Raw genomic sequence first — 26,161 nt, 5'->3', positions numbered from 1 at the left:
CAATTGAGACCATTCCAATTTATCTTATGAAAGGGTTTATAGTGAGCCTGAAAAGTAAAAGGATTGGGATCACTATTCCTTTCCTCCAAAGAGGAATGATCTTTTTTTTCCCCACCTTTATTTTTTCCCCACTTTTATTAAGTTGCATATTACCTCTTCAGTGAGCTGAACTGCATACCATGAACACATATGTTGAGTCCCCTTTGTGAAGCCATATAAAGTTTCTTTCCCAAAGTCAAGGGGCCTATAAAAGATTTGTTTCTATCCTTCAGATATCCTCTTAAATGTCACCTCTTCAGGGAAATCTTTCCTAACCCGGAATCATCCCGCCCAACCTATAAATAGATTTAATCTTTCTTTTGTATACTTCCATAATTCTCCACAATTTTCCTCCCCTGAATTTATCCCATTGTAAAATTTTTGGAGTTATTTTCATATTGCCCATCCTTCCTCATAAATCACTATACTCCTAGCACCTACCATGTTACTTGAAACATAGTGGGAACTCAAGCAAACAATTATTGTTTGATTTAGAACTAAATAGGTCTGAGAAAGTCTATCTAATCTCACTCTTTCCTAACTGTGATCTAGGCCAATGGGGAAATAAGACAAAATAGGGAAGATGAGAGACCAAAAAATCACATGTATGATTGCTAAAGCTAGTAATATAGAATACAGTATGTCTGCAGATAAGGGGCTTTTCAAATACTGCATAACAGGAGTTAGATTTTCCCAGGCAATCACCACAGTACTAGGCAGACATTTCCTCTCTGCATTAGCCTCTGGTCCTGCCAAGCTCAGCATGTCTGCTCCCACCCCTGTTCGCTGAAGGGATGTGGGCGGAGCTAACCTCCAATCAAATTAAACTGCTTTTCTAGCTATTGTACATTCCTCCACATGGAAGGAAACAGGAGTGAAGGAATTATTTACCCACCATGACAAGTTACATTTTCTGTGTCAATAAATATAAATTTCATGTCAAAATTTTCAATGCCTATAGTATACATGTATGTACATGGTATTTGTGCCATAACTTCTATTTAAATAAGTTCTACCTATATTAATGGACATTTAATATATCATTTCTCTGCATGATATCATTTGCATTTGTACTGTTATCTTCTTTTCTGTGTAATTCTACAAATGAGGTTTTGGGTAAAAGTTTAAACATATCTTATATTTTAAAACATATTGTCAGACGGGTGTGCTCGCGCCTGTAATCCCAGCACTTTAGGAGGCCGAGGCAGGCGGATCATGAGGTCAGGAGATCGAGACCATCCTGGCTAACACGGTGAAGCCCTACCTCTACTAAAAATACAAAAAATTAACCAGATGTGGTGGCGGGTGCCTGTAGTCCTAGCTACTCAGGAGGCTGAGGCAAGAGAATGGCGCAAACCTGGGAAAGCAGAGCTTGCAGTGAGCTGAAATCATGCCACTGCACTCCAGCATGGGCCACAGAGTGAGACTCCGTCTCAATAAATAAATAAATAAATAAATAAATAAATAAATAAATAAGACACATTGTCAGCCGGGTGTAGTGGTTCATGCCTGTAATCTCAGCACTTTGGGAGGCCGAGGTGGATAGATCACATGAGGTCAGAAGTTCGAGACCAGCTTGGCCAACATGGTGAAACCCCATCTCTACTAAAAATACAAAACTTAGCAGGGCGTGGTGGCACATGCCTGTAATGCCAGCTGTTCAGGAGGCTGAGGCAGGAGAATCGCCTGAACCCAGGAGGTGGAGGTTGCAGTGAGCTGAGATTGAGCTACTGCACTCCAGCCTGGGCAACAGAGTGAGACTCTGTCTCAAATAAAAATAAAAAATAAAATAAAAAATAAAAATAAAAAAAAATATGGTCTAATTTTCCATAGGAAAAATACCAATTTGTACTTCTACCAATAGTGCACACAAATTTCTGTTTCTTTATACCTTTTTAAATAATTTCTAATCTAATAAAGAACAATTCTGATTTTTAATTTAACTTTTGAATTTTAGTAATTTGAATATCTTTAGTAGTCATTTGTATTCTGTAATGACTTTCCTGTTTATATTTGTTCTGTTTGCCTAATTAATTAATTTTTTTTTTTCCTATGCACTTGTAGAAAGGCTTATGTATGTTAAGGAAACAAATCCTTTATCATCTGTGCTGAAATTATCTTTCTTTGTTTGCATTTGACTTGCAAACATATTTATGGAGATTCTGAAACATGTTGGCCTTTCAATTCTTTATGTTGCTATATTTGCCAATAATTTCTTTTATAATTTTTTCTTTGTATGATTTTAAGAATAGTCATCCATATTTTCTTTTGATATTTTAGAGTTTCTTTTGTCACACTGAATATTGAATCCTCTGGAAACTATTTAATACAGAGTACATTTGAAATTTGGCCTAAAAAATGTTTAATGACCAACAAGTTATTCTAAAGCATTTATTAAATTATTGCTTCATCTCTTACCGTAAGTGCCATTTTATCACATTCTAAGTCCCCACATGTTCTCGAGTGTATTTCTTATCAACCTGTGCTGTCTGATTCTTCTTTCTTTGTAATCCTACATAGTATCATATGACTTAAATAGCTATAAAATAATTCTTTTTTTCCCAAAAAATATTGTGGCTTGCTTTTAAAATTCTCTATCCAACTAAATTTTGAAGCATTTTGACATGTTCCAAAAATACCAAATAGTGTTTTTGTTTTAATTAATTAATTAATTAATTAATTTTTGGAGACAGAGTCTTGCTCTGTCACTCAGGCTAGAATGCAGTGGCAAGATCTCAGCTCACTGCAACCTCTGCTTCCTGGGCTCAAGGAAGTCTGGTCCCCCAGCCTCCTGAGTAGCTGGGATTACAGGCCTGCACCACCACGCCTGGCTAATTTTTGTATTTTTAGTAAAGACAGAGTTTTGCCATGTTGGCCAGGCTGATCTCAATCTCCTGACCTCAAGTGATTGGCCCATCTCAGCCTCCCAAAGTGCTGGGATTATAGGTGTGAGCCACTACACCCAGCCCAAAATTATGTTTTTAAATAGTTTAAATTAAACTTGTAGTGTAGGAAAAAGTTACATTTTCATAAGTTTAGTCTCCTTGTAAAGGAATGTTTTCTTATTTATGTGGAAATTTAAAAAGTATTCCTCAGTAAATTTTTATGATTGTCTTAATATAGGCTGTATTTTTATTTGTTAACTTTATTTCTAGAAATATTATAGTTTCCTATTGTGTTTGTTAATGATATATTTTCCTTCATTTTCCAAGTGATTATTGTTTATATATAGGAAAGTAATATATTTTGTTGGAGTAATGTTATACCTTACCAAAAATCCCTAATTGTCTAAAAATTCTTGTTCACTGCTAGAAGGCTGGATATTGATGGCTTGTTTTCTTGTCCAGTCATTCAACTATCTGATGAGGGATGAAGAATAAAGTGGAGAAATGGGCAGCTGTGCTTTTGTCACTATCCTCCCGAGTCCTGTTTGACCACCTGTCACTGTTGATGTTGATTTCATGAAGTGGGATTAGTGTAAAGTTCTACTGCTCATAAACTGGCATTTGTTTCATCAGTTGACTTTATTCAACAGCTCTCAGGCTGCTTTTCCTCATTTTCATCCAGTCCAATCTGCCATCAGTTGTCAACCCAATCAGAAGTTCTGGTGGACAAAAAGGGATATTGTTTGGCTGCAAATTCTCTCTTCAGTCCTGCAACCCTATTATCCTCAAGTTGTTATAAACCCTCTTGACTGGGATTCTCACTAGGGCCGTCAAATTTGTTCAGTATTGAATGTGCTCATATGTTACACTGATTTTGTGATTAAGGAAGATACAGTGTAGTTAGGCTTTAAATTAAATTGAACCTGGCAGATATTCTTCCTTCATTCAGCTTCCAGTTATTCTCCTGAGTTTATGATGGCGGTTGTGACTGTTCCCTTGTTTTCATGCAGCATTTTCCCATATTTGTGTGTGTGTGTGTGTGTGTGTGTTTTTTCATTTTGGCTGCTTTTAGAAAAGGATTATAGGCAAAAGAGCACATATTCATTGTCTTTCCTAGAAATCCACACATTATTACTACAATAAGCACTCAATAAATATTGACTATTATTATTATGCTTTCCTTAAATGGAATATCATCTTTACTTTTGTTTGGTCTTACTCTTTCTTCAAGTTGTGAAACCTAAGTTGTTTTAAATTTATAAATACATTTAAAGCCTTAAACAAACAAACAAACAAACAAAAAAACAAAAAACAAACAAAAAAAACTATTGGCCAGGTGCGGTGGCTCACGCCTGTAATCCCAGCACTTTGGGAGGCTGAGGCAGGTGGATCACCAGAGGTCAGGAGTTAGAGACCAGCCTGACCAACATGGAGAAACCCCACCTCTACTGAAAATACAAAGTTAGCCGGGTATGGTGGTGTGCACCTGTAATCCCAGCTACTCCGGAGGCTGAGGCAGGAGAACCGCTTGAATGCCGGAGGCGGAGGTTGCCGTGAGCAGAGATCGCGCCATTCCACTCCAGCCTGGACAACAAGAGCAAAACTCCATCTCAAAATAATAATAATATAATAATAATAATAATAACAACAAAAAATTGTTATACATGGCTTCTCTCTTAATTAAAACTATTTTATTTTGGCCCTTTATTATAGCATTCTGTCATTGAGATGTGGAAGTTTTATCTTCTATTTTGAAGATCATTGATTTTAATATATAATTGACAATTTCCCTACTTGTTACAGTTCTTGATGCACAGTGTTCATTGAAAAAAAATTGTATATTGTAAATGTATGATTGCATAAGTTTTTGAAAATGGGTTATGTATTATTTTTTAGTACATAAATCTTCAATAATGAAGTTATCTAATATAAATTTGGAGGAATATTTCAATAGTCAAAGAGTCTGATTCTCTTAAAATGTATAATATTCTTTTACATATTTTTCCTTTCATGTTGTATAGTAGTGGATAATTAAGCAAACGTATTCAGTAATATTCTGGCATTATCTAAAATGCCAATTCACACATTTTATAGTCTCAAAGTCTGGGTAATAAGGATGAAGAGGCAAGGACAGAGTCTCAGTAGACCTCAGCATGAATCTCACCTATACCAATGAATAGTTTCATATCCTTAGTCAAGTTACTTACTGTCTCTGCACCTCACTTTTTCCATCTGCAAAAATATGTCATGAAGTTGTTTAAATGTTAATACATTTAGTTACTTTAACTTTTTGTGAGCTCTGTTTTGGGTTGACTAGTTGCCTGGAGTACCTTTTAAAATCATCTTAACATTTTGATTATCAGTACCAAATCATTTACAAAGTGCTTGTATCGGAAGGCTATCTAATACTGTCTTGGATTTTGTAAATTCAACTTATAAGAAATAAAAGAACAGTACTGGAAGCACACTAGATGTTAAATTTTTAAAACTTATTTAGTTACTACAGAGGCAATGGAAGAAATAATATTATGAAATAAAATATATTCTGATAAAACAATAGGAAATAATATTTTAATCATATAGAGCTAATGTCATTCAAACACATTAAAATTGCTAACATATTTTGAGCACTTATGGTATACCAAGCATGGTGCTAAGCCCTTTATTATCTCATTCAATTTTCACAACAAATTTGTAAAATAGAAATTACCTGTTTCTTAATTGGTATACAAATATTAGTATAGATATTTGATAAAGAATGAATAGTTATCTCAATGTAAGGTTAAGCATAAAATAAAAACAAAGAACTATTTCATAGTTGATTATTTGCTAAAAATTAAGTGAAACTCAGAGTCAATATTAAGATTAATTTTTTTGTGTTTTCTTTGATAAAACGCATTCATTTGCTTTTTGAAATATATTTCATTTTAAAGCTATCCCACAGGACGATTTTTATTAAACTAATGATTTTAAAGAGTGGCATGTTTTCAGTTTTTGATGTATGAAAGATATTTGAATCACTAAAAATTGGCTGTTTTGTAGGTTCATTAAGTAAATAGGTAAACTGTCAGATAGCTTCCCTAAGTGGGCTGTCATGTTATTTCATTTATTTTTATTATTCAAACTCAAATTAACTTTGCAGTTTCACAATTTATCTATTGTGAATCTGAACAGTTAAGTAGGACAGAAGAAAAGGTGCAGTTCCATTAAGCTCTAACATATCATTGGCTGTCAGGTAAGCCTTGTTATGCTGTCCATCCTCATTTAACTATCCCACAAGATCTCTTAATGAAGTTAAGCCCCAAGTTCACTCCAATAATTCTGTGGCAAGAGTTTGTGCATTGTAACAATTCATCACTTGTCAGGAAGGCACTTTTAGTTTATACATTTAATAAGGGCATCCTCTAGCTTGGTTAATTAGAAGTGAACAGTTTGCATATTTACTAAATGTGGAGTGTCATTGCCACCACGGCCTATTGCCTACATGAATTATTTCTCTATCTGCAATAAACAGCTGGGTAATTATTACTGCCATAATCAGATAAATTCCCTCTGTAAGGCTTTTCTTACATGGCAATTCTTTGAACTCATCCAAAGCTGAACAAAATTTATGAACTCCAGCATCAAGGCCACTTTTTCATAGTATGGTGTCCCTGTTCCCTATTTCAAGGACATGAGTAGAGCACCATAGATATTGTGTAAATAAGGAGAATAAATGTGATTACTTCGAGATAACATTTCAGTAAACCTCATTTTAAAAATGTAATATTACGATCTCAGCCAAGTAAATGATAGCAGTTTAGCTTTATCTAATTGTATGCTGATGACAGGTTCTTTTATAGTAAGGTCTATCCCAAAGAGGTAAAGAAAACAACATTTTAGTTTTCAAGAAACAAATTAGTCTGTAATGTTAACTATAAGTGTAACTTTTTCTCTGTAGAATCATTTTATATATCAAGATAGAATAATTATAGTAATTAATTTGGTAGAAATTATATAATAACACAATCCAGGGTGTCCAACGTAAAATGTAGAATATATTCTTTGCTTTAAAAACAGTCTGCCATTTATTCATAATTACTAGTTAATGGCGTAATCCAAGTAATCATTTTAAAATAGGGAATGATATTAACCATTTGATCACAGTCTTTTCACATACTATATTTTAACAAGAATGTACTACCTTTTACAATTTGGTATTTCAAAATAATTAAGAGCAAAATATACAGAAAGGAAAAAAGTGCTTCAGTCCCTAGAAGGAATTAACAAAAGGAAAAAGCTTATTATGTGGGTGTTTCAATTTAACTCTTTCCACAATGAATTTCAAGCAGTTTACAAAGGACATAGGGACCATAGTAGAGGAAAATACAGATATGATAATGCTAATGGTATAATTGATCAGGGAAGATGATTAGCTAAGTATGTCCCATTAACAAAATGGAGAAACATTACTGCATATGCCAAGAAACAGTTTTTTCTAACACTGATCCTGAAAGAAATTTTACATGAATCCTCAGTAGCAGATACTAAATAATGTAATGAACGATATCTTCAGTAAGGTGATCTTTTTTTTTTTTTTTTTTTGAGATAGAGTCTCACTCTGTCGCCAAGGCTACAGTGCAGTGGTGTGATCTCAGCTCACTACAACCTCTGCCTCCCGGGTTCCAGCAATTTTCCTGCCTCATCCTCTGAGTACCTGGGATTACAGGCACACACCACCATGCCCGGCTTATTTTTGTATTTTTAGTAGAGACAGGGTTTCACCATGTTGGCCAGGCTGATCTCGAACTCCTGACCTCAAGTCATCCACATGCCTTGGCCTCCCAAAGTGCTGGGATTACAGATGTGAGCCACCATGCCCAGCCAAGTTTTTTATTTTATTTTATTTTTTCTCAAATACAAAAAAGCAGTCTGAATTTCAAATCTTTCTTTTTTGTAGTGATCTTTTGAGGAAAAAAAATTCCTGGGGAATGTACTAAAATGTTACTCATTTGAAAGTAAAGGACTAAAATAGTGTTAGTCCATAGACTTAGCCTTATGGTTGTCCAGCTTTGAGGAATGGATGGACTTGGAAGTTCTTATCTCTCACTTTTCTTACCTGATTTTTTGATAGACAACAAAAGAAAAGTTTCTTTTTTAAAAAAATTCTGTGATAAGGATTAAGAATGCTATTTTTCATATTGCTGATTTTGAGTAGATTTATCTCAGATGCAGATGCTTGATATATTAATAATATGTAAACTTTTTAGTCACATTTGAAGATATGTTTACATTATTATGAAATTCTATTGAGAAAATGTTATTAGTGCCAAAAAATCATTTATATGTAATACTGTCCTGTGGACTATTTTGGCCTTCATCTTATTTTATCTCTTTGAAGCATAAAGTCACCATACTTATTTTATCTCTTTGAAGCATAAAGGCACCATAAACCACTTTCTTCTCTTCTCTTATAACTTAATTCTTTGCTACCACTTTCTCTTGGTTTCTTTTCTCCATTTCTAATGGTTTCTTCTCCGCATTCCTTGTGTACTCTATTTGACCTTAAATATTAGTGTAGTATTCCCTCCTCGATGCATTTACCTTTTCATTCTACACTCTATGGGTGATCACTTTCACTTCTGTGACTTCTGCTAGAACTTGTATGATTTATAACTCCAAGTATTCTTCCACCCAGACCTCTATCTTGATTGTTTTAACCATCTATTCAGATGCCTGCTATCATTGCCACTTGGACATCCCACTGACATCTCAAGCTAAGCATGTTTAGATAAAATTATTTCCCTAAACTTCTTCCTCTTTCTATGGTAAATTGAACCCATTTAGGCACCCAAGCCAGAAACATGAGATTTTCATTCTAAAAATTCTTTTCTCTATTGGTAGCTGAGCCCTATCAATTCTTTTCCTAGCTCTCCTCTTCAGTCTCCTCCCTACTGCTGCCTTACTGATCTTTCTGAAATATAAATCTGATCACCGTAATCTGTTTATTTCCTTCCTTTTAATTGTTCCATAGTAAAAGATGACCTAAAGGTTCTAGAAACATGTGAAATATAAACACTGGGATTACATTTTAGAATATATTCTTAGCATAAGAATTAAGCAAACCCAAAATAAATACTTGAATCATATTCTTTAACAGTTTTAATACTAAAAAACATGAATCTTTGGAGAAGAATGTTAACATGTATTTTAGTTATAATATTAGCATAGAATGGGAAGTCATAGAACATATGTATACCTAAATAAACTGAAATTGTATGATAAATAGGAAATTATGTAGTGATAATCTATTACAAAAACAGCAAATTGATAAATAATCATGTATTTTTAATCACTTTTTTATTACTCCTTTGTAATGCTTTACAGCTTTTTCCATTTCCTTTCCTTCTAAATCTATCCTTTTCCCCTCTTGGAGTTGACAATGAAAAGAATGGAGAAAGAAAATTACTCCAATTTATTTCTCTCTCTCTCTCTCTCTCTCTCTCTCTCTCCCCCCTCTCTGTGACCACTATTTTGTAACAGTTTCTTATCCAACAATAAATGGGATGGTATTCCCTGTGGCATTCATATAAAAATGATTTCTAAGATCAACTGTAAGAGAATTGCTCAATAAATAGTTTCCCAAAACTCATTAGATAATTTTTGAAACTACATGTAGCATACTGCTTTAAAATATGTTGATGTCATCCTATGGTATGTTATTATTGCTTTATGTTAGCATTGAGATTAGTTGAGAGATGTCCCTTGTCTGTGTTGACTGGATTGCATGCAAAAGCAGCAGCAATTATTTTTGCTTTAAAGTGAGGTTAACACATTTTAAACGAGAGACAATGTTTGATGTTTGACTAAAAACAAAATAAACGAGATCATGAAACTCTTTTTATAGGAAATGGGAACTGTAGCTACCTCAATTCTGAACTCTACCCAAAACATAAATGTAGTGGGTTGATCCTCCTCCTCCACAGCTGAATCACTGTGAAGATGGGCAATGGAGAGAATATGATATGCCTTCATCTATTTTTATGCAGGAAAGCCCCCATGCTGTGCCTCAAAGTCACAATCTGTAAAGTCATTTTATTTCACAAAGATGAACAGAGACCTTGTTAATAATATCTGCCCCTTACCAACTTTGGTAGAATGTTGTGAGACTGAATTAATGTCTGAAAGCATTTGGAGCCCTGAAAATAATGTACTATATAAATACATTTTATTATTATTGCTATTATTGTACTTACGTCATTCTCAATTATTTGACATCATACATATTATCTAAAATTTTACTTCCTTTTAGAGCAACTCTCTAGATGATAAAAAATAAAATAATTTTACAGTGAAATATGTGCATATTTTTAGAAAGAATACTACACAAAAATTCTTTTCAACCAAGTTGATTCAAAAAGTCAGAAGAAGAAAAAAAATTATTTTCATGAATGATCTTTGAATGGAGTCTTATTGCTTTTTATAATCATGCTAAGCAGGTAAATGAAATAATAGAGCAATTGGACAATCCCTTTGTATGATCAGACTAAAGTCATGGTATTGTAATTTTATAACATTGACCATTATCATCTTTTTTACTCTTTTCATTCTCAAAATGTCTTGTCTATAGAGAATAAATTTGCCAGCATTACCCTTAGAGAGCCCATTTAGGTGTGGCCAGGAAACCTTTCTTCTCAAAAGTGCATTTCTGTCCTTTGCTGTTGATGGTCAAAGCCTACCAAAGAGAGCAAGAGTTTCTAGTGAATGATCCAGCCTTATTTCAACACCACTCCTCTCTATCCCTGCTCTCTCTATTTAGTGAAAACTTGCTCACGGTTCAGTTCCCAACTCCAATACCATCACCTCCATGAAATCTTTTCTGATCCCTCTAATCAGAAGTGATCTCCCTGAACTTAAGCACTACGTATATATTTCTTTCACAGACTTATTTTTTACAGTCTGATAAATTATCAGCTATTTTGTTTGCAACCTGCTTGAATGCAAGTACTACTCTTTAAACATCTTTATTTCTCTAAATATCTTAAACATGTTTGTGAATATCTGCCTGAATAAACAAATGAGTGTTAATTCTCTACATGGTATTAACTCTTAAAATAGTTTAGATATTTTTGAAGAGAAACTCCTCTATACTGCAACAAAGGATTTTGTAACTAAACATTTTTGTTTTTTTTAACTAGAGGACCTTTCTAAATGTTTCTAAAATGTTAAAGTTTCAACTCTATGTTTCAGAGTAAGGTGTGAAACAGGTGCAACCTGAGTGCTTGAGTTAATGACTATGTGCTACAAAATATTTCATTTTAAATATATTTTCCCTTTGTGAAGGGCTGCCCTAATGGAATTTGCAACACCTGTCAACCAGATCCAGGGAGTAGGTAACCAGTAGCAAAATAAGGTAGATGAAATAAGTGGTGTAAGTTGTTTGACTGACTTAAATTTTGTTTCTAATGGGAATATTTTAGGTATCTTAATAACTTCCAGATAATCTATTCCAAGGTTTTTATCACTCACAAAATATTTTTAGATGTCAAACAGAATCCTAGCATGTAAATGACTTCTTTTATGGTTAGTATTTTTATTGTATTTTAGACTCAGCATCCTCTTTTTCCTTTTATGGCTTACTTATTTGGTTAAATTAAGGTGAACATATTCAGAGCAGACAATTGTTAGAGATGAAATATAAATACATTCAATAAATTTAACTAAAATACTTTTATAATATACCACAGCAGAAACTAATGCCATTTGACTATTTTAATTTTTTTGAGACAGGGTCTTACTATGTTGCTCAGGCTTGTCTTGAGTTCCTGGGTGCAACTGAAACTCCTGCCTCAGCCTCCTGAATAGCTGGTATTACAGGTGTGTGCTACCACACCCATGACTATTTTTATTTTGAAGGCATCTTACAACAGAAGCACACACTGACTTTACTTGCCATGAAAACAGAATAAGAACAGTACAGAATTGTTTAAATCCATTTCCTTAGAATTGTATTTTTTCTTAAAGATGGTGCAGATGATGGCATTTTGTTTTATTTGAGAAATCTATGTAGTATTATTTATTAGCAGTTGCCTCTGCATCTTTAGGAATTTGTGCTTTTAAAACAGTCTTGGTAGAATTCTTTATTTCTTTGTCAAAATTATGATTTTTATGGAATTATTGTGAAGTACATATTGTGTCTTCTTTGTAATATTTCATAGACTGTCTCAGGGTTCCACCTCCAGAATGTTTAATTAAGCCAATCTGGGGTGGGGTCTGAGAAAGTGCGTTTTTATTAGTTCCAAGGTGAAGTTGATGCTGCTGGTCCAGGGACCACACTTTGAGAACCACTGTCCTAGGCAAAGAGCTGGAGTTCTGGTTCTACCCCCACTTCCCAACAGAGGACTTTCACAATGTAGTTTCTTCTCTCTCCTAATTAAACCATCAGGAGTGATGAAATGTACTAGTCGACTGAGAAATAGTTAAAGAGAATGCTGGCACCAAATTCATACTAGGTATTATGCCAAGTGTTTTGGGAGGTGCACATCAATAAATAAACATTATTCTTGACCTTCAGGACCTGTCTTAGTCAGTTTGGGCTGCTGTAGCAGAATTCCAGAGAGTGGCTAAACAAGAGAAATTTGTTTCTCACAGTTCTGGAGACTGGATAATCCAAGACAGGTGCCAACATATCCATCTGGTAAGGGCATTCTTCTTCGTTTGCAGACAGTCGTCTTCTCCTTGTGTCCTCACAAAGGGAGAGCATCTTTCTCATGTCTGCTTTTAATCCCATGGCACTAATCCCATTCAATGGGGGCTCCACCTCCATAATTGAATTACCTCCCAAAGGCCCTACCTCCAAATGCCATCACATTTAGGATTTAGGCTTCAACATGTGAATTTGGGGGGACTCGAATATTCAGCCTATAGCAGGGCCTTAGCATTCAGGAGGGTGAGCTGGCAAGTCATGCATGCATACCTACAACTATAATGTATTGCAGAAGGTAATGGACATATGAAAGAAATAAAGGATTCATAATCAGTGAGATTATGACAGTGGGAACAACTAAAGTTTAATTTTTGTTGAGGGGATCTATGAAGCCTTCTTAGAGGAAAGGATGGAGATTTTGTGCTTTTGTTCTTGACTTAAAAAAAGAGAATATAAAAATTATAAAGATTCTGTTTTTAGTATTATATTTTGAAATGGGCAAGAAAAGCAAAAAGAATATGTGTCCATCTTATTAATAATTTTCATTATGGTGAATAAAGCATTTAATGAGTATACTGAGCAAATATTGAACTGCATATAATTGAGTCATTTATATAATATGTTATATATCATATATATTTTTATATATTAATATATTTATTAGGATTATGAGTTTGGATATTTTATATCACTTGTGGAAATAATATAATTTTGAGCAGAGTGCTCTTGTTCTTCAAAAATATTTTATAGAAATATATTATTTTTCTCCTTTGGTACAGACATTAGACAAAATCAAGAAACAGTTTAAAAAGAAAAAAATGTAACAAGGAAAAGAAAATCTGTAATGCAAGAAAACATGAATTATTACATGATAGGAAGTAATCATTACCATTCATTTGGTCTCGGAATTGAGCAGGATTATATACTTGGTTTTGCAGTCACTTCTCTGTAGTTCCTATCATCATTCATATACATAAACCTACACACTTATATGGAGACAGTAGTCTTTTAAAAATGTTTACTTATTCATTAAAGTAGACATGGGCAACATAGACATAGTCTTTATTTTTTACAGAGTTTGCAGTCTAGTACGGAAGACATATATTAAACAAACAAATATATCCATAAATGTATGATTATACATTTTATTAAGTTATATGGAAGAAAAACAAAATTATGGTGTTTATGAGTGAAAAGAACAGTGAAAGGAGAATTCAGATTGCTGTAAAGGAAATCCAAGGCAGAAAATACAATTTAAGTGAAGATCTTGAGGTAGAAATAAATGGTTTGCTAGGAAATGAAATATAGCCATTGTGACTGAAGCATAGTGATTCCGGGAGAGAGTGATATGAAGTAAGAAGGAGAGGGAAGCAGGGGTCAATACTGAAAGGCCTTGTAGGTTTGTATTGTGTGTTAGTTGTATTGTGCCAAATAGCTTTTTAAGCATCTTTTCAGCTTCAGTCTCTTTTTATACATTAATGTTGTACATTAGAATTATTTACTTGCTCAAAAAATAGCAATACTGGCTCAATAAGGGTTAGAAAAAAGAGGTCATAGATGGAAGTGTCATAGATGGAAATATCACTGAGACAGTGATTTGTTGCATGAGATTTATTGGGGAGCAACATCTTTAAGAGAAGGGAGGAGGAAGGTTGAGGGAGAAGTTGAATTGCATCAGGAGGTCTCAGCTCTGGGATCTGGATGGCCCTTTATATTGGTCCCAAACCAAGACAAAGGCTCTGGGCCTATGTACTCTGTCAATTCCAAGTCATTGATTGAATCCAGGCTGGGGGCAGGATAACAAAATCTACCTGGGGCAGGGCAACTGATTTTCTCCAGTGAGATATAGTTATGAACAGTCAGCAGCCAGCACTCCTGGCAGTTGGAACTTTGGGTTTGGTTCTGTAGGTAGGAATGAGACATGATGAGCTCCTGCAGTCCTGGCCACTGCTTCACAAAGAGCCCCACAGTGATGTGATATAGCACAGCAGACATGCTTGTTGTCTTTTTTTTTTTTTTTTTTTTTTTTGAGATGGAATCTTGCCCTGTCACCCAGGCTGGAGTGCAGTGGTGTGATCTCGGCTCACTGCAACCTCCGCCTCCCGGGTTCAAGCAATTCTCTTGCCTCAGCCTCCTGAGTAGCTGGGATTACAGGTGCCCACCACCACACCCAGATAAGTTTTCATATTTTTAGTAGAGACATGATTTTGCTATGTTGGCCAGGATGATCTCGAACTCGTGACCTCAGGTGATCTGCCCGCCTTGGCCTCCCAAAGTGCTGGTATTATAGGTGTGAGCCACTGCACCCAGCCATGCTTGCTGTCTTTAGCCACACAGGTTATCTTCAGTTTTGCAAGGAGAAACCATCCCTCAGATAAGTAGGTGGAGGACAGGGAAAGGAAGAATTTATTTGTATGGTCTTTTCTGTCTCCTATTTTCCACTTATCAGGGTTTACCCCATAACCCATGCCTCTTAGGAAGCCATATTCTATGCTCTGCATTGTGGGATTTCATTCATAAAATAAACTCTCATCAGGAGAGAGAAAGGAGGAGACAACGAAGGGAATTAGAGAAAGCATATCCAGTTGAGTAGGTAAAGCATGTAGCCTGGTACTTGGCTCATAGTAAATGTTCAATAAAGAGCTAACACTTACATAGCACCTTACTGTGTACCAGCCAATATTTTGAGCACTTTACATTGATTAACTTATCTCATTCTCACAATAATTTAATGGAAAAGATGCTAATACTAATATATTTACATTTTACAAATGAGGAAATTGCAGCTCAGAGGGTAAACAGCTAGTAAGGAGCATAGCAGGGCTGTTATAACCAGGTGCCATTTCAGAGTCTATGCTCTTGGCCAGGTGCAGTGGCTCAGGTCTGTAATCCCAACACTTTGGGAAGCCAAGACAGGTGGATCGCCTGAGGTCAGGAGTGGCCAACATGACAAAACACCATCTCTACGAAAAATACAAAAATTAGCTTGGCGTGGTGGCACGCGCCTGTAATCCCAGCTACTTCAGAGGTTGAGGCAGGAGAATTACTTGAACCAAGGAGGCAGAGGTTGCAGTGAGCTGAGATTGTGCCACTGCACTCCAGCCTGAGTGACAGACCAAGACTCCGTCTCAAAAAAACAAAGCAAAACAAAAACAGAGTCTATGCTCTTAATCACTCCACTATATTGTGGCTGTTATTATTGCTATCATTATTAGAATATGTACATACTTTATTATCCCTATAAATATCATTAGCAAATTACATTCAAATATGTAAAGCTTTTCAAGAGTTTCAGTAATTTTTATCTTTATTTTAAAACTATATCAGAAAATGTTTTATAGATATGAAAACAAGGCAGAAAGTCTTGGAACTTATTCAAGTTTCTTTATATGGTAGAAGACAGGAATATAAGATAAAAGAAAATATGCATGGCTAATTCAATAAAAATATATTTGGCATAATATTTCTTGTGTCAGGAAGATGACAGCCTGGTCTGGAGTTAGAAAATCTGCAAACACAGAGGTTCTAATTCCATTTCTGCCATTAACTTATTTGTTAATCACAGTAGGTCATTTAATCTCTTTATGTGTTTCTGTATTTGCAAAATAGAGTAATTAGTAAAAGCTATACCATATGTATCAGAGGACTTTTTTTCTTTCAGGATAGAAATGAGAAAATACATCTGAAATGTAAAAACAGAAAAACAATAGATTTAAATGTCTTAGAAGTACTGCATTTTAAAAACCTCCATATTAAAAATATAGGTAATTTTTATAATTTTGTAGGGAATCCTAGTCAGAATGGTTTCCATCCTTTTATTTTTAACGGGATCCTAATTTTTATTGCATCCTGCACACTGAGCAGTATCTTCACCCTGCTGATATAACAAAAATTTATATATCAAGAATAATTTATTTAGCGATTCCTACTTCATTGTTCAACAAAGAATGTTTGACAAAAATATTACTGCTTTGTTCAGTATATCCACACACTCTCAAATGTTACAAGAAATCAATTTGGAACCTAAGAATTGATTTTTTTCAATAATTGGATGAATTTATTAAATTAACTACTTTTGTGTTTTGAGATTACAGCAGATGAGTGTTTTTAGTATTTCCTACATGTTTTCTTTATACGCTGGAAAGTAACATTCTTTTCCGTTATCTCACAGGTTTAGTTCGCTGTGCCATGCCACTCTATACATACTGTTTTTATTTTACATTTCCATATTCTGAAGAGGGACTGTTTTTACTACTTAAAATAACTTACACGTTTGATTTTGTGTCCAAGTTCTATGTACATCTTTGTACCTTACCCGTTCATATATGTTTTCAATTATATTAGGCCTTTCTTCTTATATAAGACCTTTTCATATTTATTAAATTATTTATAGAGCACAAACTTCCCTATAGATTTTTTTATTTTTATGATTGCTTAGAAAATTACTGTACTTACATTTAGAGTAATATAAAATTAGATACATGCATTTCTGAGTAATTATCTTTACAGTGGTAGTTCTCTGGTTAATTTTTATTTTTTTCATAATAACAATAGTAAAGATTAAAACAAATAATATATTCACTTTTAATGTAACATATGATTGTTATTTTTCCTAGCAAAAATTCTCATTTATTCATATGTAACTGCCTTGAAATTTGTACTTTAAGGACAAAGAAAGGTCACCAATCCCTCTAACTCCTGGTTCTTTGTCAAAAATGGACACAGTTAATGAGGTTTGTTTGGTACAGAACAAATTCTCAGACACAGATAGAGATCCTTTCAATGGAAACAAATTTGTTTGGCTTTACCAGGTTACTTAGCGATTAATAATAGCCTTGAGATGCAGGTCAGAGAGGTCATTGTACCAGCTTGCCAACACAATCTAAACGTGCAGCTAGCCTGGCTCTGTGGGCGCAGAAGCCCCCAAAATACTATGCATAAAGTAAAACAGGCTATTTTCTGACTCCTTTTTTCATATTAATAAGCAATTTTCAAGAGAAGGGTGGCAAAATGGGGGCCATGCCACTCCAAGTAATTCATTTATTTTGCAATTTAATCTTATGTTGAAAAAAATTGCTCTGCTGCAATAGCATAGCTTGGTGATTTTTAAACGTCAGTGTGTTTCATAAGTAACCTTGTATGAAGTATTGTATTGGTAGCCTTTAACAGAAAATTGCAACAAAAATATTTCTAGACATTGAAGTAGAAAGGAGAATCTCTTTTATTTTTTGAATTTTTTCCTCTACTTTCCTCAGATATCTTTGAGAAAAATGCTCAGATAATTTATTTAAAACTTTACTTACAGAACTAGACACTAAGTTACATACCTACTTAAAAAAAAAGTATAGTACAATTTCAAAACATTATTTTAACACAAAGAGTTAAGTTTTTCCTTGAAAATAAAGGATTTATTTTTCTCCATATTTGATATCATAATCTGTTTAGCAGGTGTTTTCACATAGTATACTTAAAAGCTTTTTTTGTTTATATTTCTTAGATACACATAAATAATGAAAAGTTTCATTATTTTAATAGAATTTATTATGCCTAGAAAAGACTTGCACTTTCTCACCTGATTTAGCTTTTATTCGAATTATCTACATAATTGGACAAAATGTCAGCCTTTGTTTGAAGTGCAAGATAATATACGTAATCTTATTGGTATTATTTGAACTGTCAACTGAAGTAAACCTACAATAAATTAAGTGTATGTATAAAACCTGTCACATTTTAAAATTTAGGCCATTAGTTAGTATGCAAAATAAATGATTAGAGATTTGAAAATACAAATCCAAAATGTAAGGGAAAACAGTAGCTCAGATGCTTTCTTGGGAGATTTAAGTATGTCCAAAAAAGTTAATCTTAAAGCAAAAAAACCTGATAATTTAGTAAGACACACTTTGCATTTGATATGAGTATTTTCTCAGCTTTGAATTAATTATAATATACTCATTTGATCTCAAAAACTTAATCACCAAAATATCACATAAATGCTTTCTAAATTTTGCAAAGATTCTTGTAGAAAATGCAGGTAAGATAGATTACACCACTGATTTGGATGGATATGGATGATGGTTGCCCCTCAAAAAAAAACTGATTTATCATCAGTGAAAGAATTAAAATGTGAACACATAGTATCATAAATAACTACAGATGATTTTGATGCAGGAAGGCACTGGAGGAGTTTGCAGAAATGAAAGAAAGAGAAGAGAAGAAAGCTAACCTCGAAAGGGAAGAGAAGAAAAGAGATTACCAAGCCCGAAAGATGCATTACCTCCTCAGCACAAAGCAGGTTGGTCTACCTGTCCCTGACAGCTCCTGTAAGCCACTTGGGCCCCTAGCCTGACAGAGATAAACTAGCAAGCTGAATGGGACATGACTTGTTGAAAAGATATCACAAAGACACTACTTCGAGTTCAATTTCGTGCTTCTGTGTAGGTGCGCGCAGGCACCATGACTCGTCTGTGACAGCAGCTTCATAGAGGCAGCCGCTGCGATGCTGGCAGAAAGGTCCAAGTCAGCAGTGTGATCTGCCACGGTGATAACACAACACGAAGGGCATAACCTCGCTTTCAAAACTCATTCTGAATGGCTTATTGTTGTGTTGTGAATTGATCAAGAACTAACAAGTTATTAGGCTGAAGTGGCTTTCATGTTTTCTCTTTTAATTGAGCTAATGTTGAGATTAAAACCATTTTTTGACCCTTTCTAAATTTTGATGGAAGTTTTCAGGTAAAACTTTTAACAAAATTGCTTCAGCTGTTACATCTTCTTATAGAAATATAAGCATGAAATTTGGAATACTTAGACATTTATTTTACAATGCTTGCTAAAATGTCAATACCTTGGATTTTGTCCTGGTTACTAGGAAAGAATACATGGCGTGTGGAATAGTCTCAAAAAGAAATACGGTTTTAAAAAACATGAATTTGGGGGTTGAGATGTGTTTTGTTACTAGGGAGCTAGTCAGGAAACTAGCAATCTCTGGGTTTTTATTTTTTCTCACAGACTTTCAAGTCCTATGTTGTAGTTTTGGCCAGAGTCACATAGTCGAATGTCTCCAGGCAGGGGCAAGTCAAGTCCCAGTGGTGAAGGGTGAGCCCCAAGACTGAATGTCATCCTTAGAGGCATCCAAATTAAAAAAATATATTAAATCCTGGGCTGGCCGTGTACATTTGGAACGTAGATCTCCCTCTATCTCTAGCTTCTGCTTGGTAGTCTGAATATCATTACTTTTTAATCATGGTGACTATCTTCATGTTTACTTGGATTTGTGTAGCTGAGTTATCTTCATGTGACAGGTAAGGAAACAAACTCAGAGGTGTTACGTGGCTGAGTTAGAGATACAAAGCTAGTAGAAATAGACATGGCACTCGGCAGTCTAAGGTCACTGGACTTCAAATACTTAGGCAATAATTTAAAGATACTTTTAAAAATTAAAAGTCAAAATATTTTAACTTTTCATTAAAATCTATAGTAGTAACAGTTTTAGTTGTATAATTGAACTGCTACCTTTTTATATGGAATTTCAAATAAAAAATTCCTTTTCGCAGAAATTTTTTAACTTTAGTTATTAGTCATTTCAACTTTCATTAAACAAAGCATACTATTAATACCCTTATTTCTTTAAATCTGGTATTTTATTTTTTACAATACATTTGTTAATCGTAACTCTGAACATCTTTATACTCTGAATCTTTCTTAATATGAGTTCTAGTTGTGCTAAGTATACTTATGATGGGTATTGTAATACAGAAAGCATTTTTTTAAATAGTGAAATCATTTTTTTTTTTAAGAGGGAGCGAAAAAGAGTCTTACCCTGTTGCCCAGGCTGCAGTACAGTGGCGTGATCTTGGCTCACTGCAACCTACGCCTCCTGGATTCAAGCAATTCTCCTGCCTCAGCCTCCAGAGTAGCTGAGATTACAGGCACCCGCCACCACACCAGGCTAATTTTTGTATTTTAATAGAGATGGGGTGTCACCATGTTGGTCAGGCTGTTCTTGATCTCCTGACCTCAAATGATCCCCCCACCTCGGCCTCCTAAAGTGCTGGGATTAAAGGCGTGAGCTACCACACCTGGCCTAAAACAGTGGAATTGTATTTAACTGAACATTTGTTAATTCTGTTTTATTCAAGGTTGTTGAGATACTGAGTATCTAGTGAAATGATTTAGAAAGTCCATGAAGACTCAGGTTTTTTTTAAACTAATAAAAATAATCTGACAGCAAATATCTATGGAGTGCTTATCATGTGCCAAACAGTATTGTAGAGACTTTCTATGCATTATTTCTTTAATTAATTTCATTTCATTTCATTTTTTAAATTAAGCACCTGGTTTGACAAAGAATTTTCACAAACCTGACTAAAACACTTGAATCATAGACCTTAATGGATTTTCAGATATTACCATTGTGTTTTAAGTATATTTGTATTAACAAATACAAGCTGTCAATGTATTTTTCTCCTTCTTTATACCATATAAACTGCTGATAATATCAATGTGTGTAAACTTTACTTTAGTGATCCCTAGTCTCCAAAACTCCTTGGCATCCAATAAAATAATTATTTTTGAGGCACTATGGCAAGGTTGAAAGAACCCAAATATTGTCATCAGACAGAGCTGAGTTGACATCCCAGCTCTCACACTAAGGGTAATATATTAGGAGATTACCTTCAGTTTTCCGAGCCTCTGCTTCCCTCTGCATTTGTGGGATAATGAAACCCATCTTGGAAGAATGTTATGAGGATTAAATGTCATGTATTTAAAACAGTGCCAGACTGTTAGATGGCATTCAGTAAATGGTAACAATCATATTATTAGAATTTAACCACAGATAAACCTAAGGTTTTCTTCTTTAATTTTCTTCCATTAATCTTACCAATTGGAAGCATTCATTTTCTCATTTCCTTTCTTGGCTTTCCTTTAGTTATTAATAAAAAAATTAGTTAGAAATCTCTATGCTGGTGTCCCCCACCTCCATTTGACACTTGACTTCACAGACCTGAGGACATTACAGGTGAAACTGTATTCTCAAATTGCTTCCCTTGGAGAGAAATATTACAAAAATAACAGGGATTTTCATTTGGACCTGGCCAGTTGGTAAACTTCATCATAGTGATCTTAAGATTTGATCACAGGTAACTAGAGATGAAAAGACAACCCTTTGAACCTATGGAGCCACTTTTGTTTCCAAGACAAACTTTTTGTGTGTGTGGTGGTAAAATAGAATAGCTGTGTCATCTTAGTCTCATCTGTTCATTTTGTTCAAGGGATTAGTTGTACTGACAGAATGATACTGGAAAGTTCATATGTTCTATTCCTTATATCCCAACAGATTTGCTTTACTTAGCTTTTAATCAGTATTTTTTCATCATGATATAAAAAAGTTGACCTTTAAAACATACTACAAGTCACAACTATTAAAACAAACAGTCTCCATCTAAACAAAAGTATGCAACACTAAGATTTAATAAATACAATAAACATGAATCTTAACTTACATTCACCAGTTAATCACTTCCAATAATATTTTTGAGTACCTGCCATCTAATAGTAGTGTGCTAGGACTTTAGTATAAATATAAACTATTTAATCTTTAACCACAAAAAGCGCTGAGCCTAATTTCAGTCTAATGTCAATTTTTTTGTAGATGGAAATTGCCAACTTTTCACTACTGCTTATATGGGCGATCTCACTGAAATTAGTAACTATTTATACTTATGATTTTGCTGATGTGCTATTTTATTTTAATAAAAAACAACATAACCTTCCTTCCTGAGCCTAAGGAAGATTCAGAGAATAAAAGACGCATATTTCAATCTGAGTGTTGTTAGTAATTTTTACAGCATGTCTGGGCTATTGGGAAGAAATTAAACTGCAGATTTTAAAATATTCCTTACTTGGTTGTTTACAAATTAATTTCATTGTTTGTTTTAAGATTTTGATTTCAAATTATATTTGTAGACCTTTAAGTACAAATAAAAGCCAAATAAGAATTAATAATATTTATCTTAAAAGATTTGTATCAATTTTAACGTTCAGTGCCTGCAGATATTTGAAAATTCTCCAAATAAATATTCAAGTTTGAATAATTTTATAAAAAGTATGTCAGGATAGGAAAAGCTTTATTGATCTGCTTAAAAGGAATAAATCTAATAGCATTTTTAGCTAAGAGGGGGACATTATATTGATGATTTATATTGGCGATTGGTGATTAGGAATGATGTTAGTATGGTTTATAGAATAGTAATTTTTACATTACATTTTTATTGTTCTAATAGCTTACTTTAGATGAGTAGAAATAAAACATTAATTTTGACAGTGCTTCATAAAAGATAATTTTGTAAGTCAAAATTGTATTTGTGAATTCAGATATAGATGGTGTAAGATTGAGTTTTTTAATGTGTTAGTAATTTTAGGATGATTATGCTGGTATACTCATATACTCATATGCTGATTGCAAAGTTTTAAAGTCAGGTTTAAGCCTATATTTAGTACAAATTCAATGTATACCTTAAAATATTACCAAAAGCTATTACTAATTTTTGATGGTATTAATTATCTCATCTTTATTCAAGCAAATATGTTAGCGCTAATAGAAATTACACAAGTAAATAACTAATATTGCAATGAGTGAATTAATAGACCCCTCAGGGTTTTATTAATTAAAAAGTTCGAGTCATATTGAAACACCTTTTGTATATGTTTATTTCAATCAGAAAGCTGAATATGGTAACTTATTTGCATAAATAATCAATCACCATTTACTAGTAGTAATAAGGTTAATTTGTTGCTACAGACATAATAGGATTAGTCAATTATATTTCCCAGAAAATACTATTTGTTATGCACCCCATCACCTGTAAAACAGGATTGGGTTTAGCACCCTTATTAAATGAACACATCAAAAAATCTTTGTCCCTGTAAAAGTTTTATGAAAGGAAGGCTAATTTTGGTTGATTTGGATAAAGTAAAATGCAAATATTGCTTCCATTTGTAAATTTAATTTATCTTTCTCTAAAGATTGATTACTTAATAAAGTTATTTATTTTGATTCAGTAACTAGTCAAACTAAATCTAACACATATAAGACATATTTCCTTTGAAGAAAATCTCATTTGCAGATTTGTTTTATTCCAAATAAACTGACTTTCATTCCCCTGCCCTTGTTCTTAGGTAATAAATTATGTTGTCTGCTCCACCTACTGGTGGATATATGCAAAGGCCTATTGTTGGATTTAGTAAAAGATGCCTCTAAAGTATTGCCAGAATTTTTGAGAGTCTTCCTGGAGATTAGAAAAATTACAGACAAATGTAAAAATCAAGATCCAAATTATAAAAGATTAGTTTGGAAATATTGGTTATTACATAGAATTATACACGGTAATAGTTATCTTGTTAGTAAAAATGTTACCCTGTTTTTCATTTTAATGTGATAATAAAAAAGGTAAATAAACATAAAATATACATATAACTCAGTATAACTATGTCTATTTTATTTTAGTGTGGCATTTAAGAGTTTACACATATTGAAATTAAAACTAAAGTAGAAACAAATTTACTTCAATTAAAATTGTTACATGTATATAATGGAAATAGTTTTCATGTCATAATTTATACGATAGATTTTTGATGTTTTTCCTCACTCCCCACTAAAGTAGTGAAAATATTACTGAAATAACTATTTTATTTATTATTTTAAAAAGATCCTATACTGTGTTTAATATTGATAAAATTTTACTTTGAATTATATTTTTGAGGAAGCCAAAACGGTTTCAGCTACTTTTTTCCCAAATGATATTAAATCATATTTGTACAGAGAAAGACTGTCTTAATTTTAAAAATTAAACTTGGCCAGGCGCGGTGGCTCACACCTGTAATTCCAGCATTTTGGGAGGCCAAGGCGGGTGGATCCCGAGGTCAGGAGATCAAGACCATGCTGGCTAACACAGTGAAAACTCGTCTCTACCAAAAATACAAAAAATTAGCCAGGCGTGGTGGCGGGTGCCTGTGGCCCCAGCTACTCGGGAGACTGAGGCAGGGGAATGGCATGAACCTGGGAGGCGGAGCTTGCAGTGAGCTGAGATAGTGCCACTGCACTCCAGCCTGGGCGACAGAGCGAGCCTCCATCTCAAAAAATAACAATAACAATAACAATAATAATAATAATAATAATAAAATAAATAGATAAACTTGACATACCCATAATTAATTGGTAGTCTGTTGATATGAAAAACAGTTTTATAAGACAAATCTTTTTTAAAAAACTTATTTTAATTTCCAGGATACAAATCTTATAAGGTGAAAAATATTTAAATTAGGAAAATTTTGACCGGATGTGGTGGCTCACGCCTGTAATCCTAGCACTTCGGGAGGCCAAGGATGGCAGATCACTTGAGGTCAGGAGTTCGAAACCAGCCTGGCCAATGTGGTGAAACCCTGTATCTATTGAAAATACAAAAAAAATTAGTTGGATGTGGTGGCAGATGCCTGTAATCCCATCTACTGGGAGGCTGAGGCAGGAGAATCGCTTGAACCCGGGAGGCAGAGGTTGCAGTGAGCCGAGATCGCACCACTGCACTCCAGCCTGGGTGAAAGAGCAAGACTCTGACTCAAAAAAAAAAAAAAAAAAATTAATTATTCCAAATCATTTATTGCTTTCAACTCTATCTTTTAAGTATCTAGGTGGTGAGATCTTATGCATATCAAGTGCTCAATATATGATTATTCACTTTTACTTTGAGATGATGAAGCCCTAGAAAAGTGGCAGCCTTACCATGTGCACCTGCCAACGTGTGTGCGTATGTGTGGGTATGTGTATCTATGTGTCATATGTCTTTGTATATTTGGTATATTTGGAAAGTATCTTTGGGGTGACAGGGAAACTCAAGAATAATGTTAAGATGTACCTGCAATGACTTTCTGGAGCACATATTTGGACCTTATAGACATTATCTCAGAACCACTTTTCTGACTTGAAAAACATTGATTTTGTTCCTTTCTAGTTTCTTAGTTGGACCTTTTTTCCGTCTTTTGTATTTCCATGATATATATGCAAAAGGATGTATGCCTTGATACTTATGGTTGCCGATAGGACCCTTATCTTCACTGAACTGAAAATTATATTTATGATCTTTGTGGTTTGATGCAACCTGAGTTTGAGCATTCACATGTTCTTTGTGAAATTTTTCAGGCTGTTATTTTTTTTTTCTGTGTGTGTGTGTGTGTGTGTGTGTGTGTGTATTTTTCTATTTTCTAAATCAGACATTACATTAAACAATCCACAATTCTAAACTATCCCGTTAACCAGGATTTTGAAGTAGTTGACTCTTCTTCATTTTTTGCTGTCATCTTTCAGTTCATCATCCCAGGTGTCTTTCAAATCAGTCCCTTCATATTTATTTCCTGAACCCTGAGCAATTGTAATAGTCTCTAAAATGATTTTCTTTTTAAGTCTTTTGTCCTTTAACCCAGTATATTTACCACCATCAGATAAACCTTTCTAACAGAGCATTTTTATTTCATTTATCTTTGCAGTTTGTAAGCCTCC

At 33.9% G+C, this 26,161-nt stretch overlaps 1 protein-coding gene across 2 annotated transcripts in view; it reads left to right on the top strand.

Moving 5' to 3' along the window:
* The window catches only part of SPATA17 (spermatogenesis associated 17), a 228,590-nt gene that overhangs the window by 78,685 nt on the left and 123,744 nt on the right, over window positions 1–26,161 (top strand). For both annotated transcript variants that reach the window (XR_001895561.2, XM_003893103.4), the window contains exon 6: window positions 18,778–18,901. Coding sequence is in view for 1 of the 2 variants with exons in the window: in XM_003893103.4 (XP_003893152.2) it covers window positions 18,778–18,901 (124 nt within the window). In the remaining variant the exon portion in view is untranslated. The remainder of the gene's footprint in view (window positions 1–18,777; window positions 18,902–26,161) is intronic.

Source organism: Papio anubis, chromosome 1 (assembly GCF_008728515.1).
Source record: "Papio anubis isolate 15944 chromosome 1, Panubis1.0, whole genome shotgun sequence".
Classification (NCBI taxonomy): Eukaryota; Metazoa; Chordata; class Mammalia; order Primates; family Cercopithecidae; genus Papio; species Papio anubis.
Note: the sequence above shows the minus strand (reverse complement) of the source record. Positions and strands in the feature narration are given on the sequence as shown.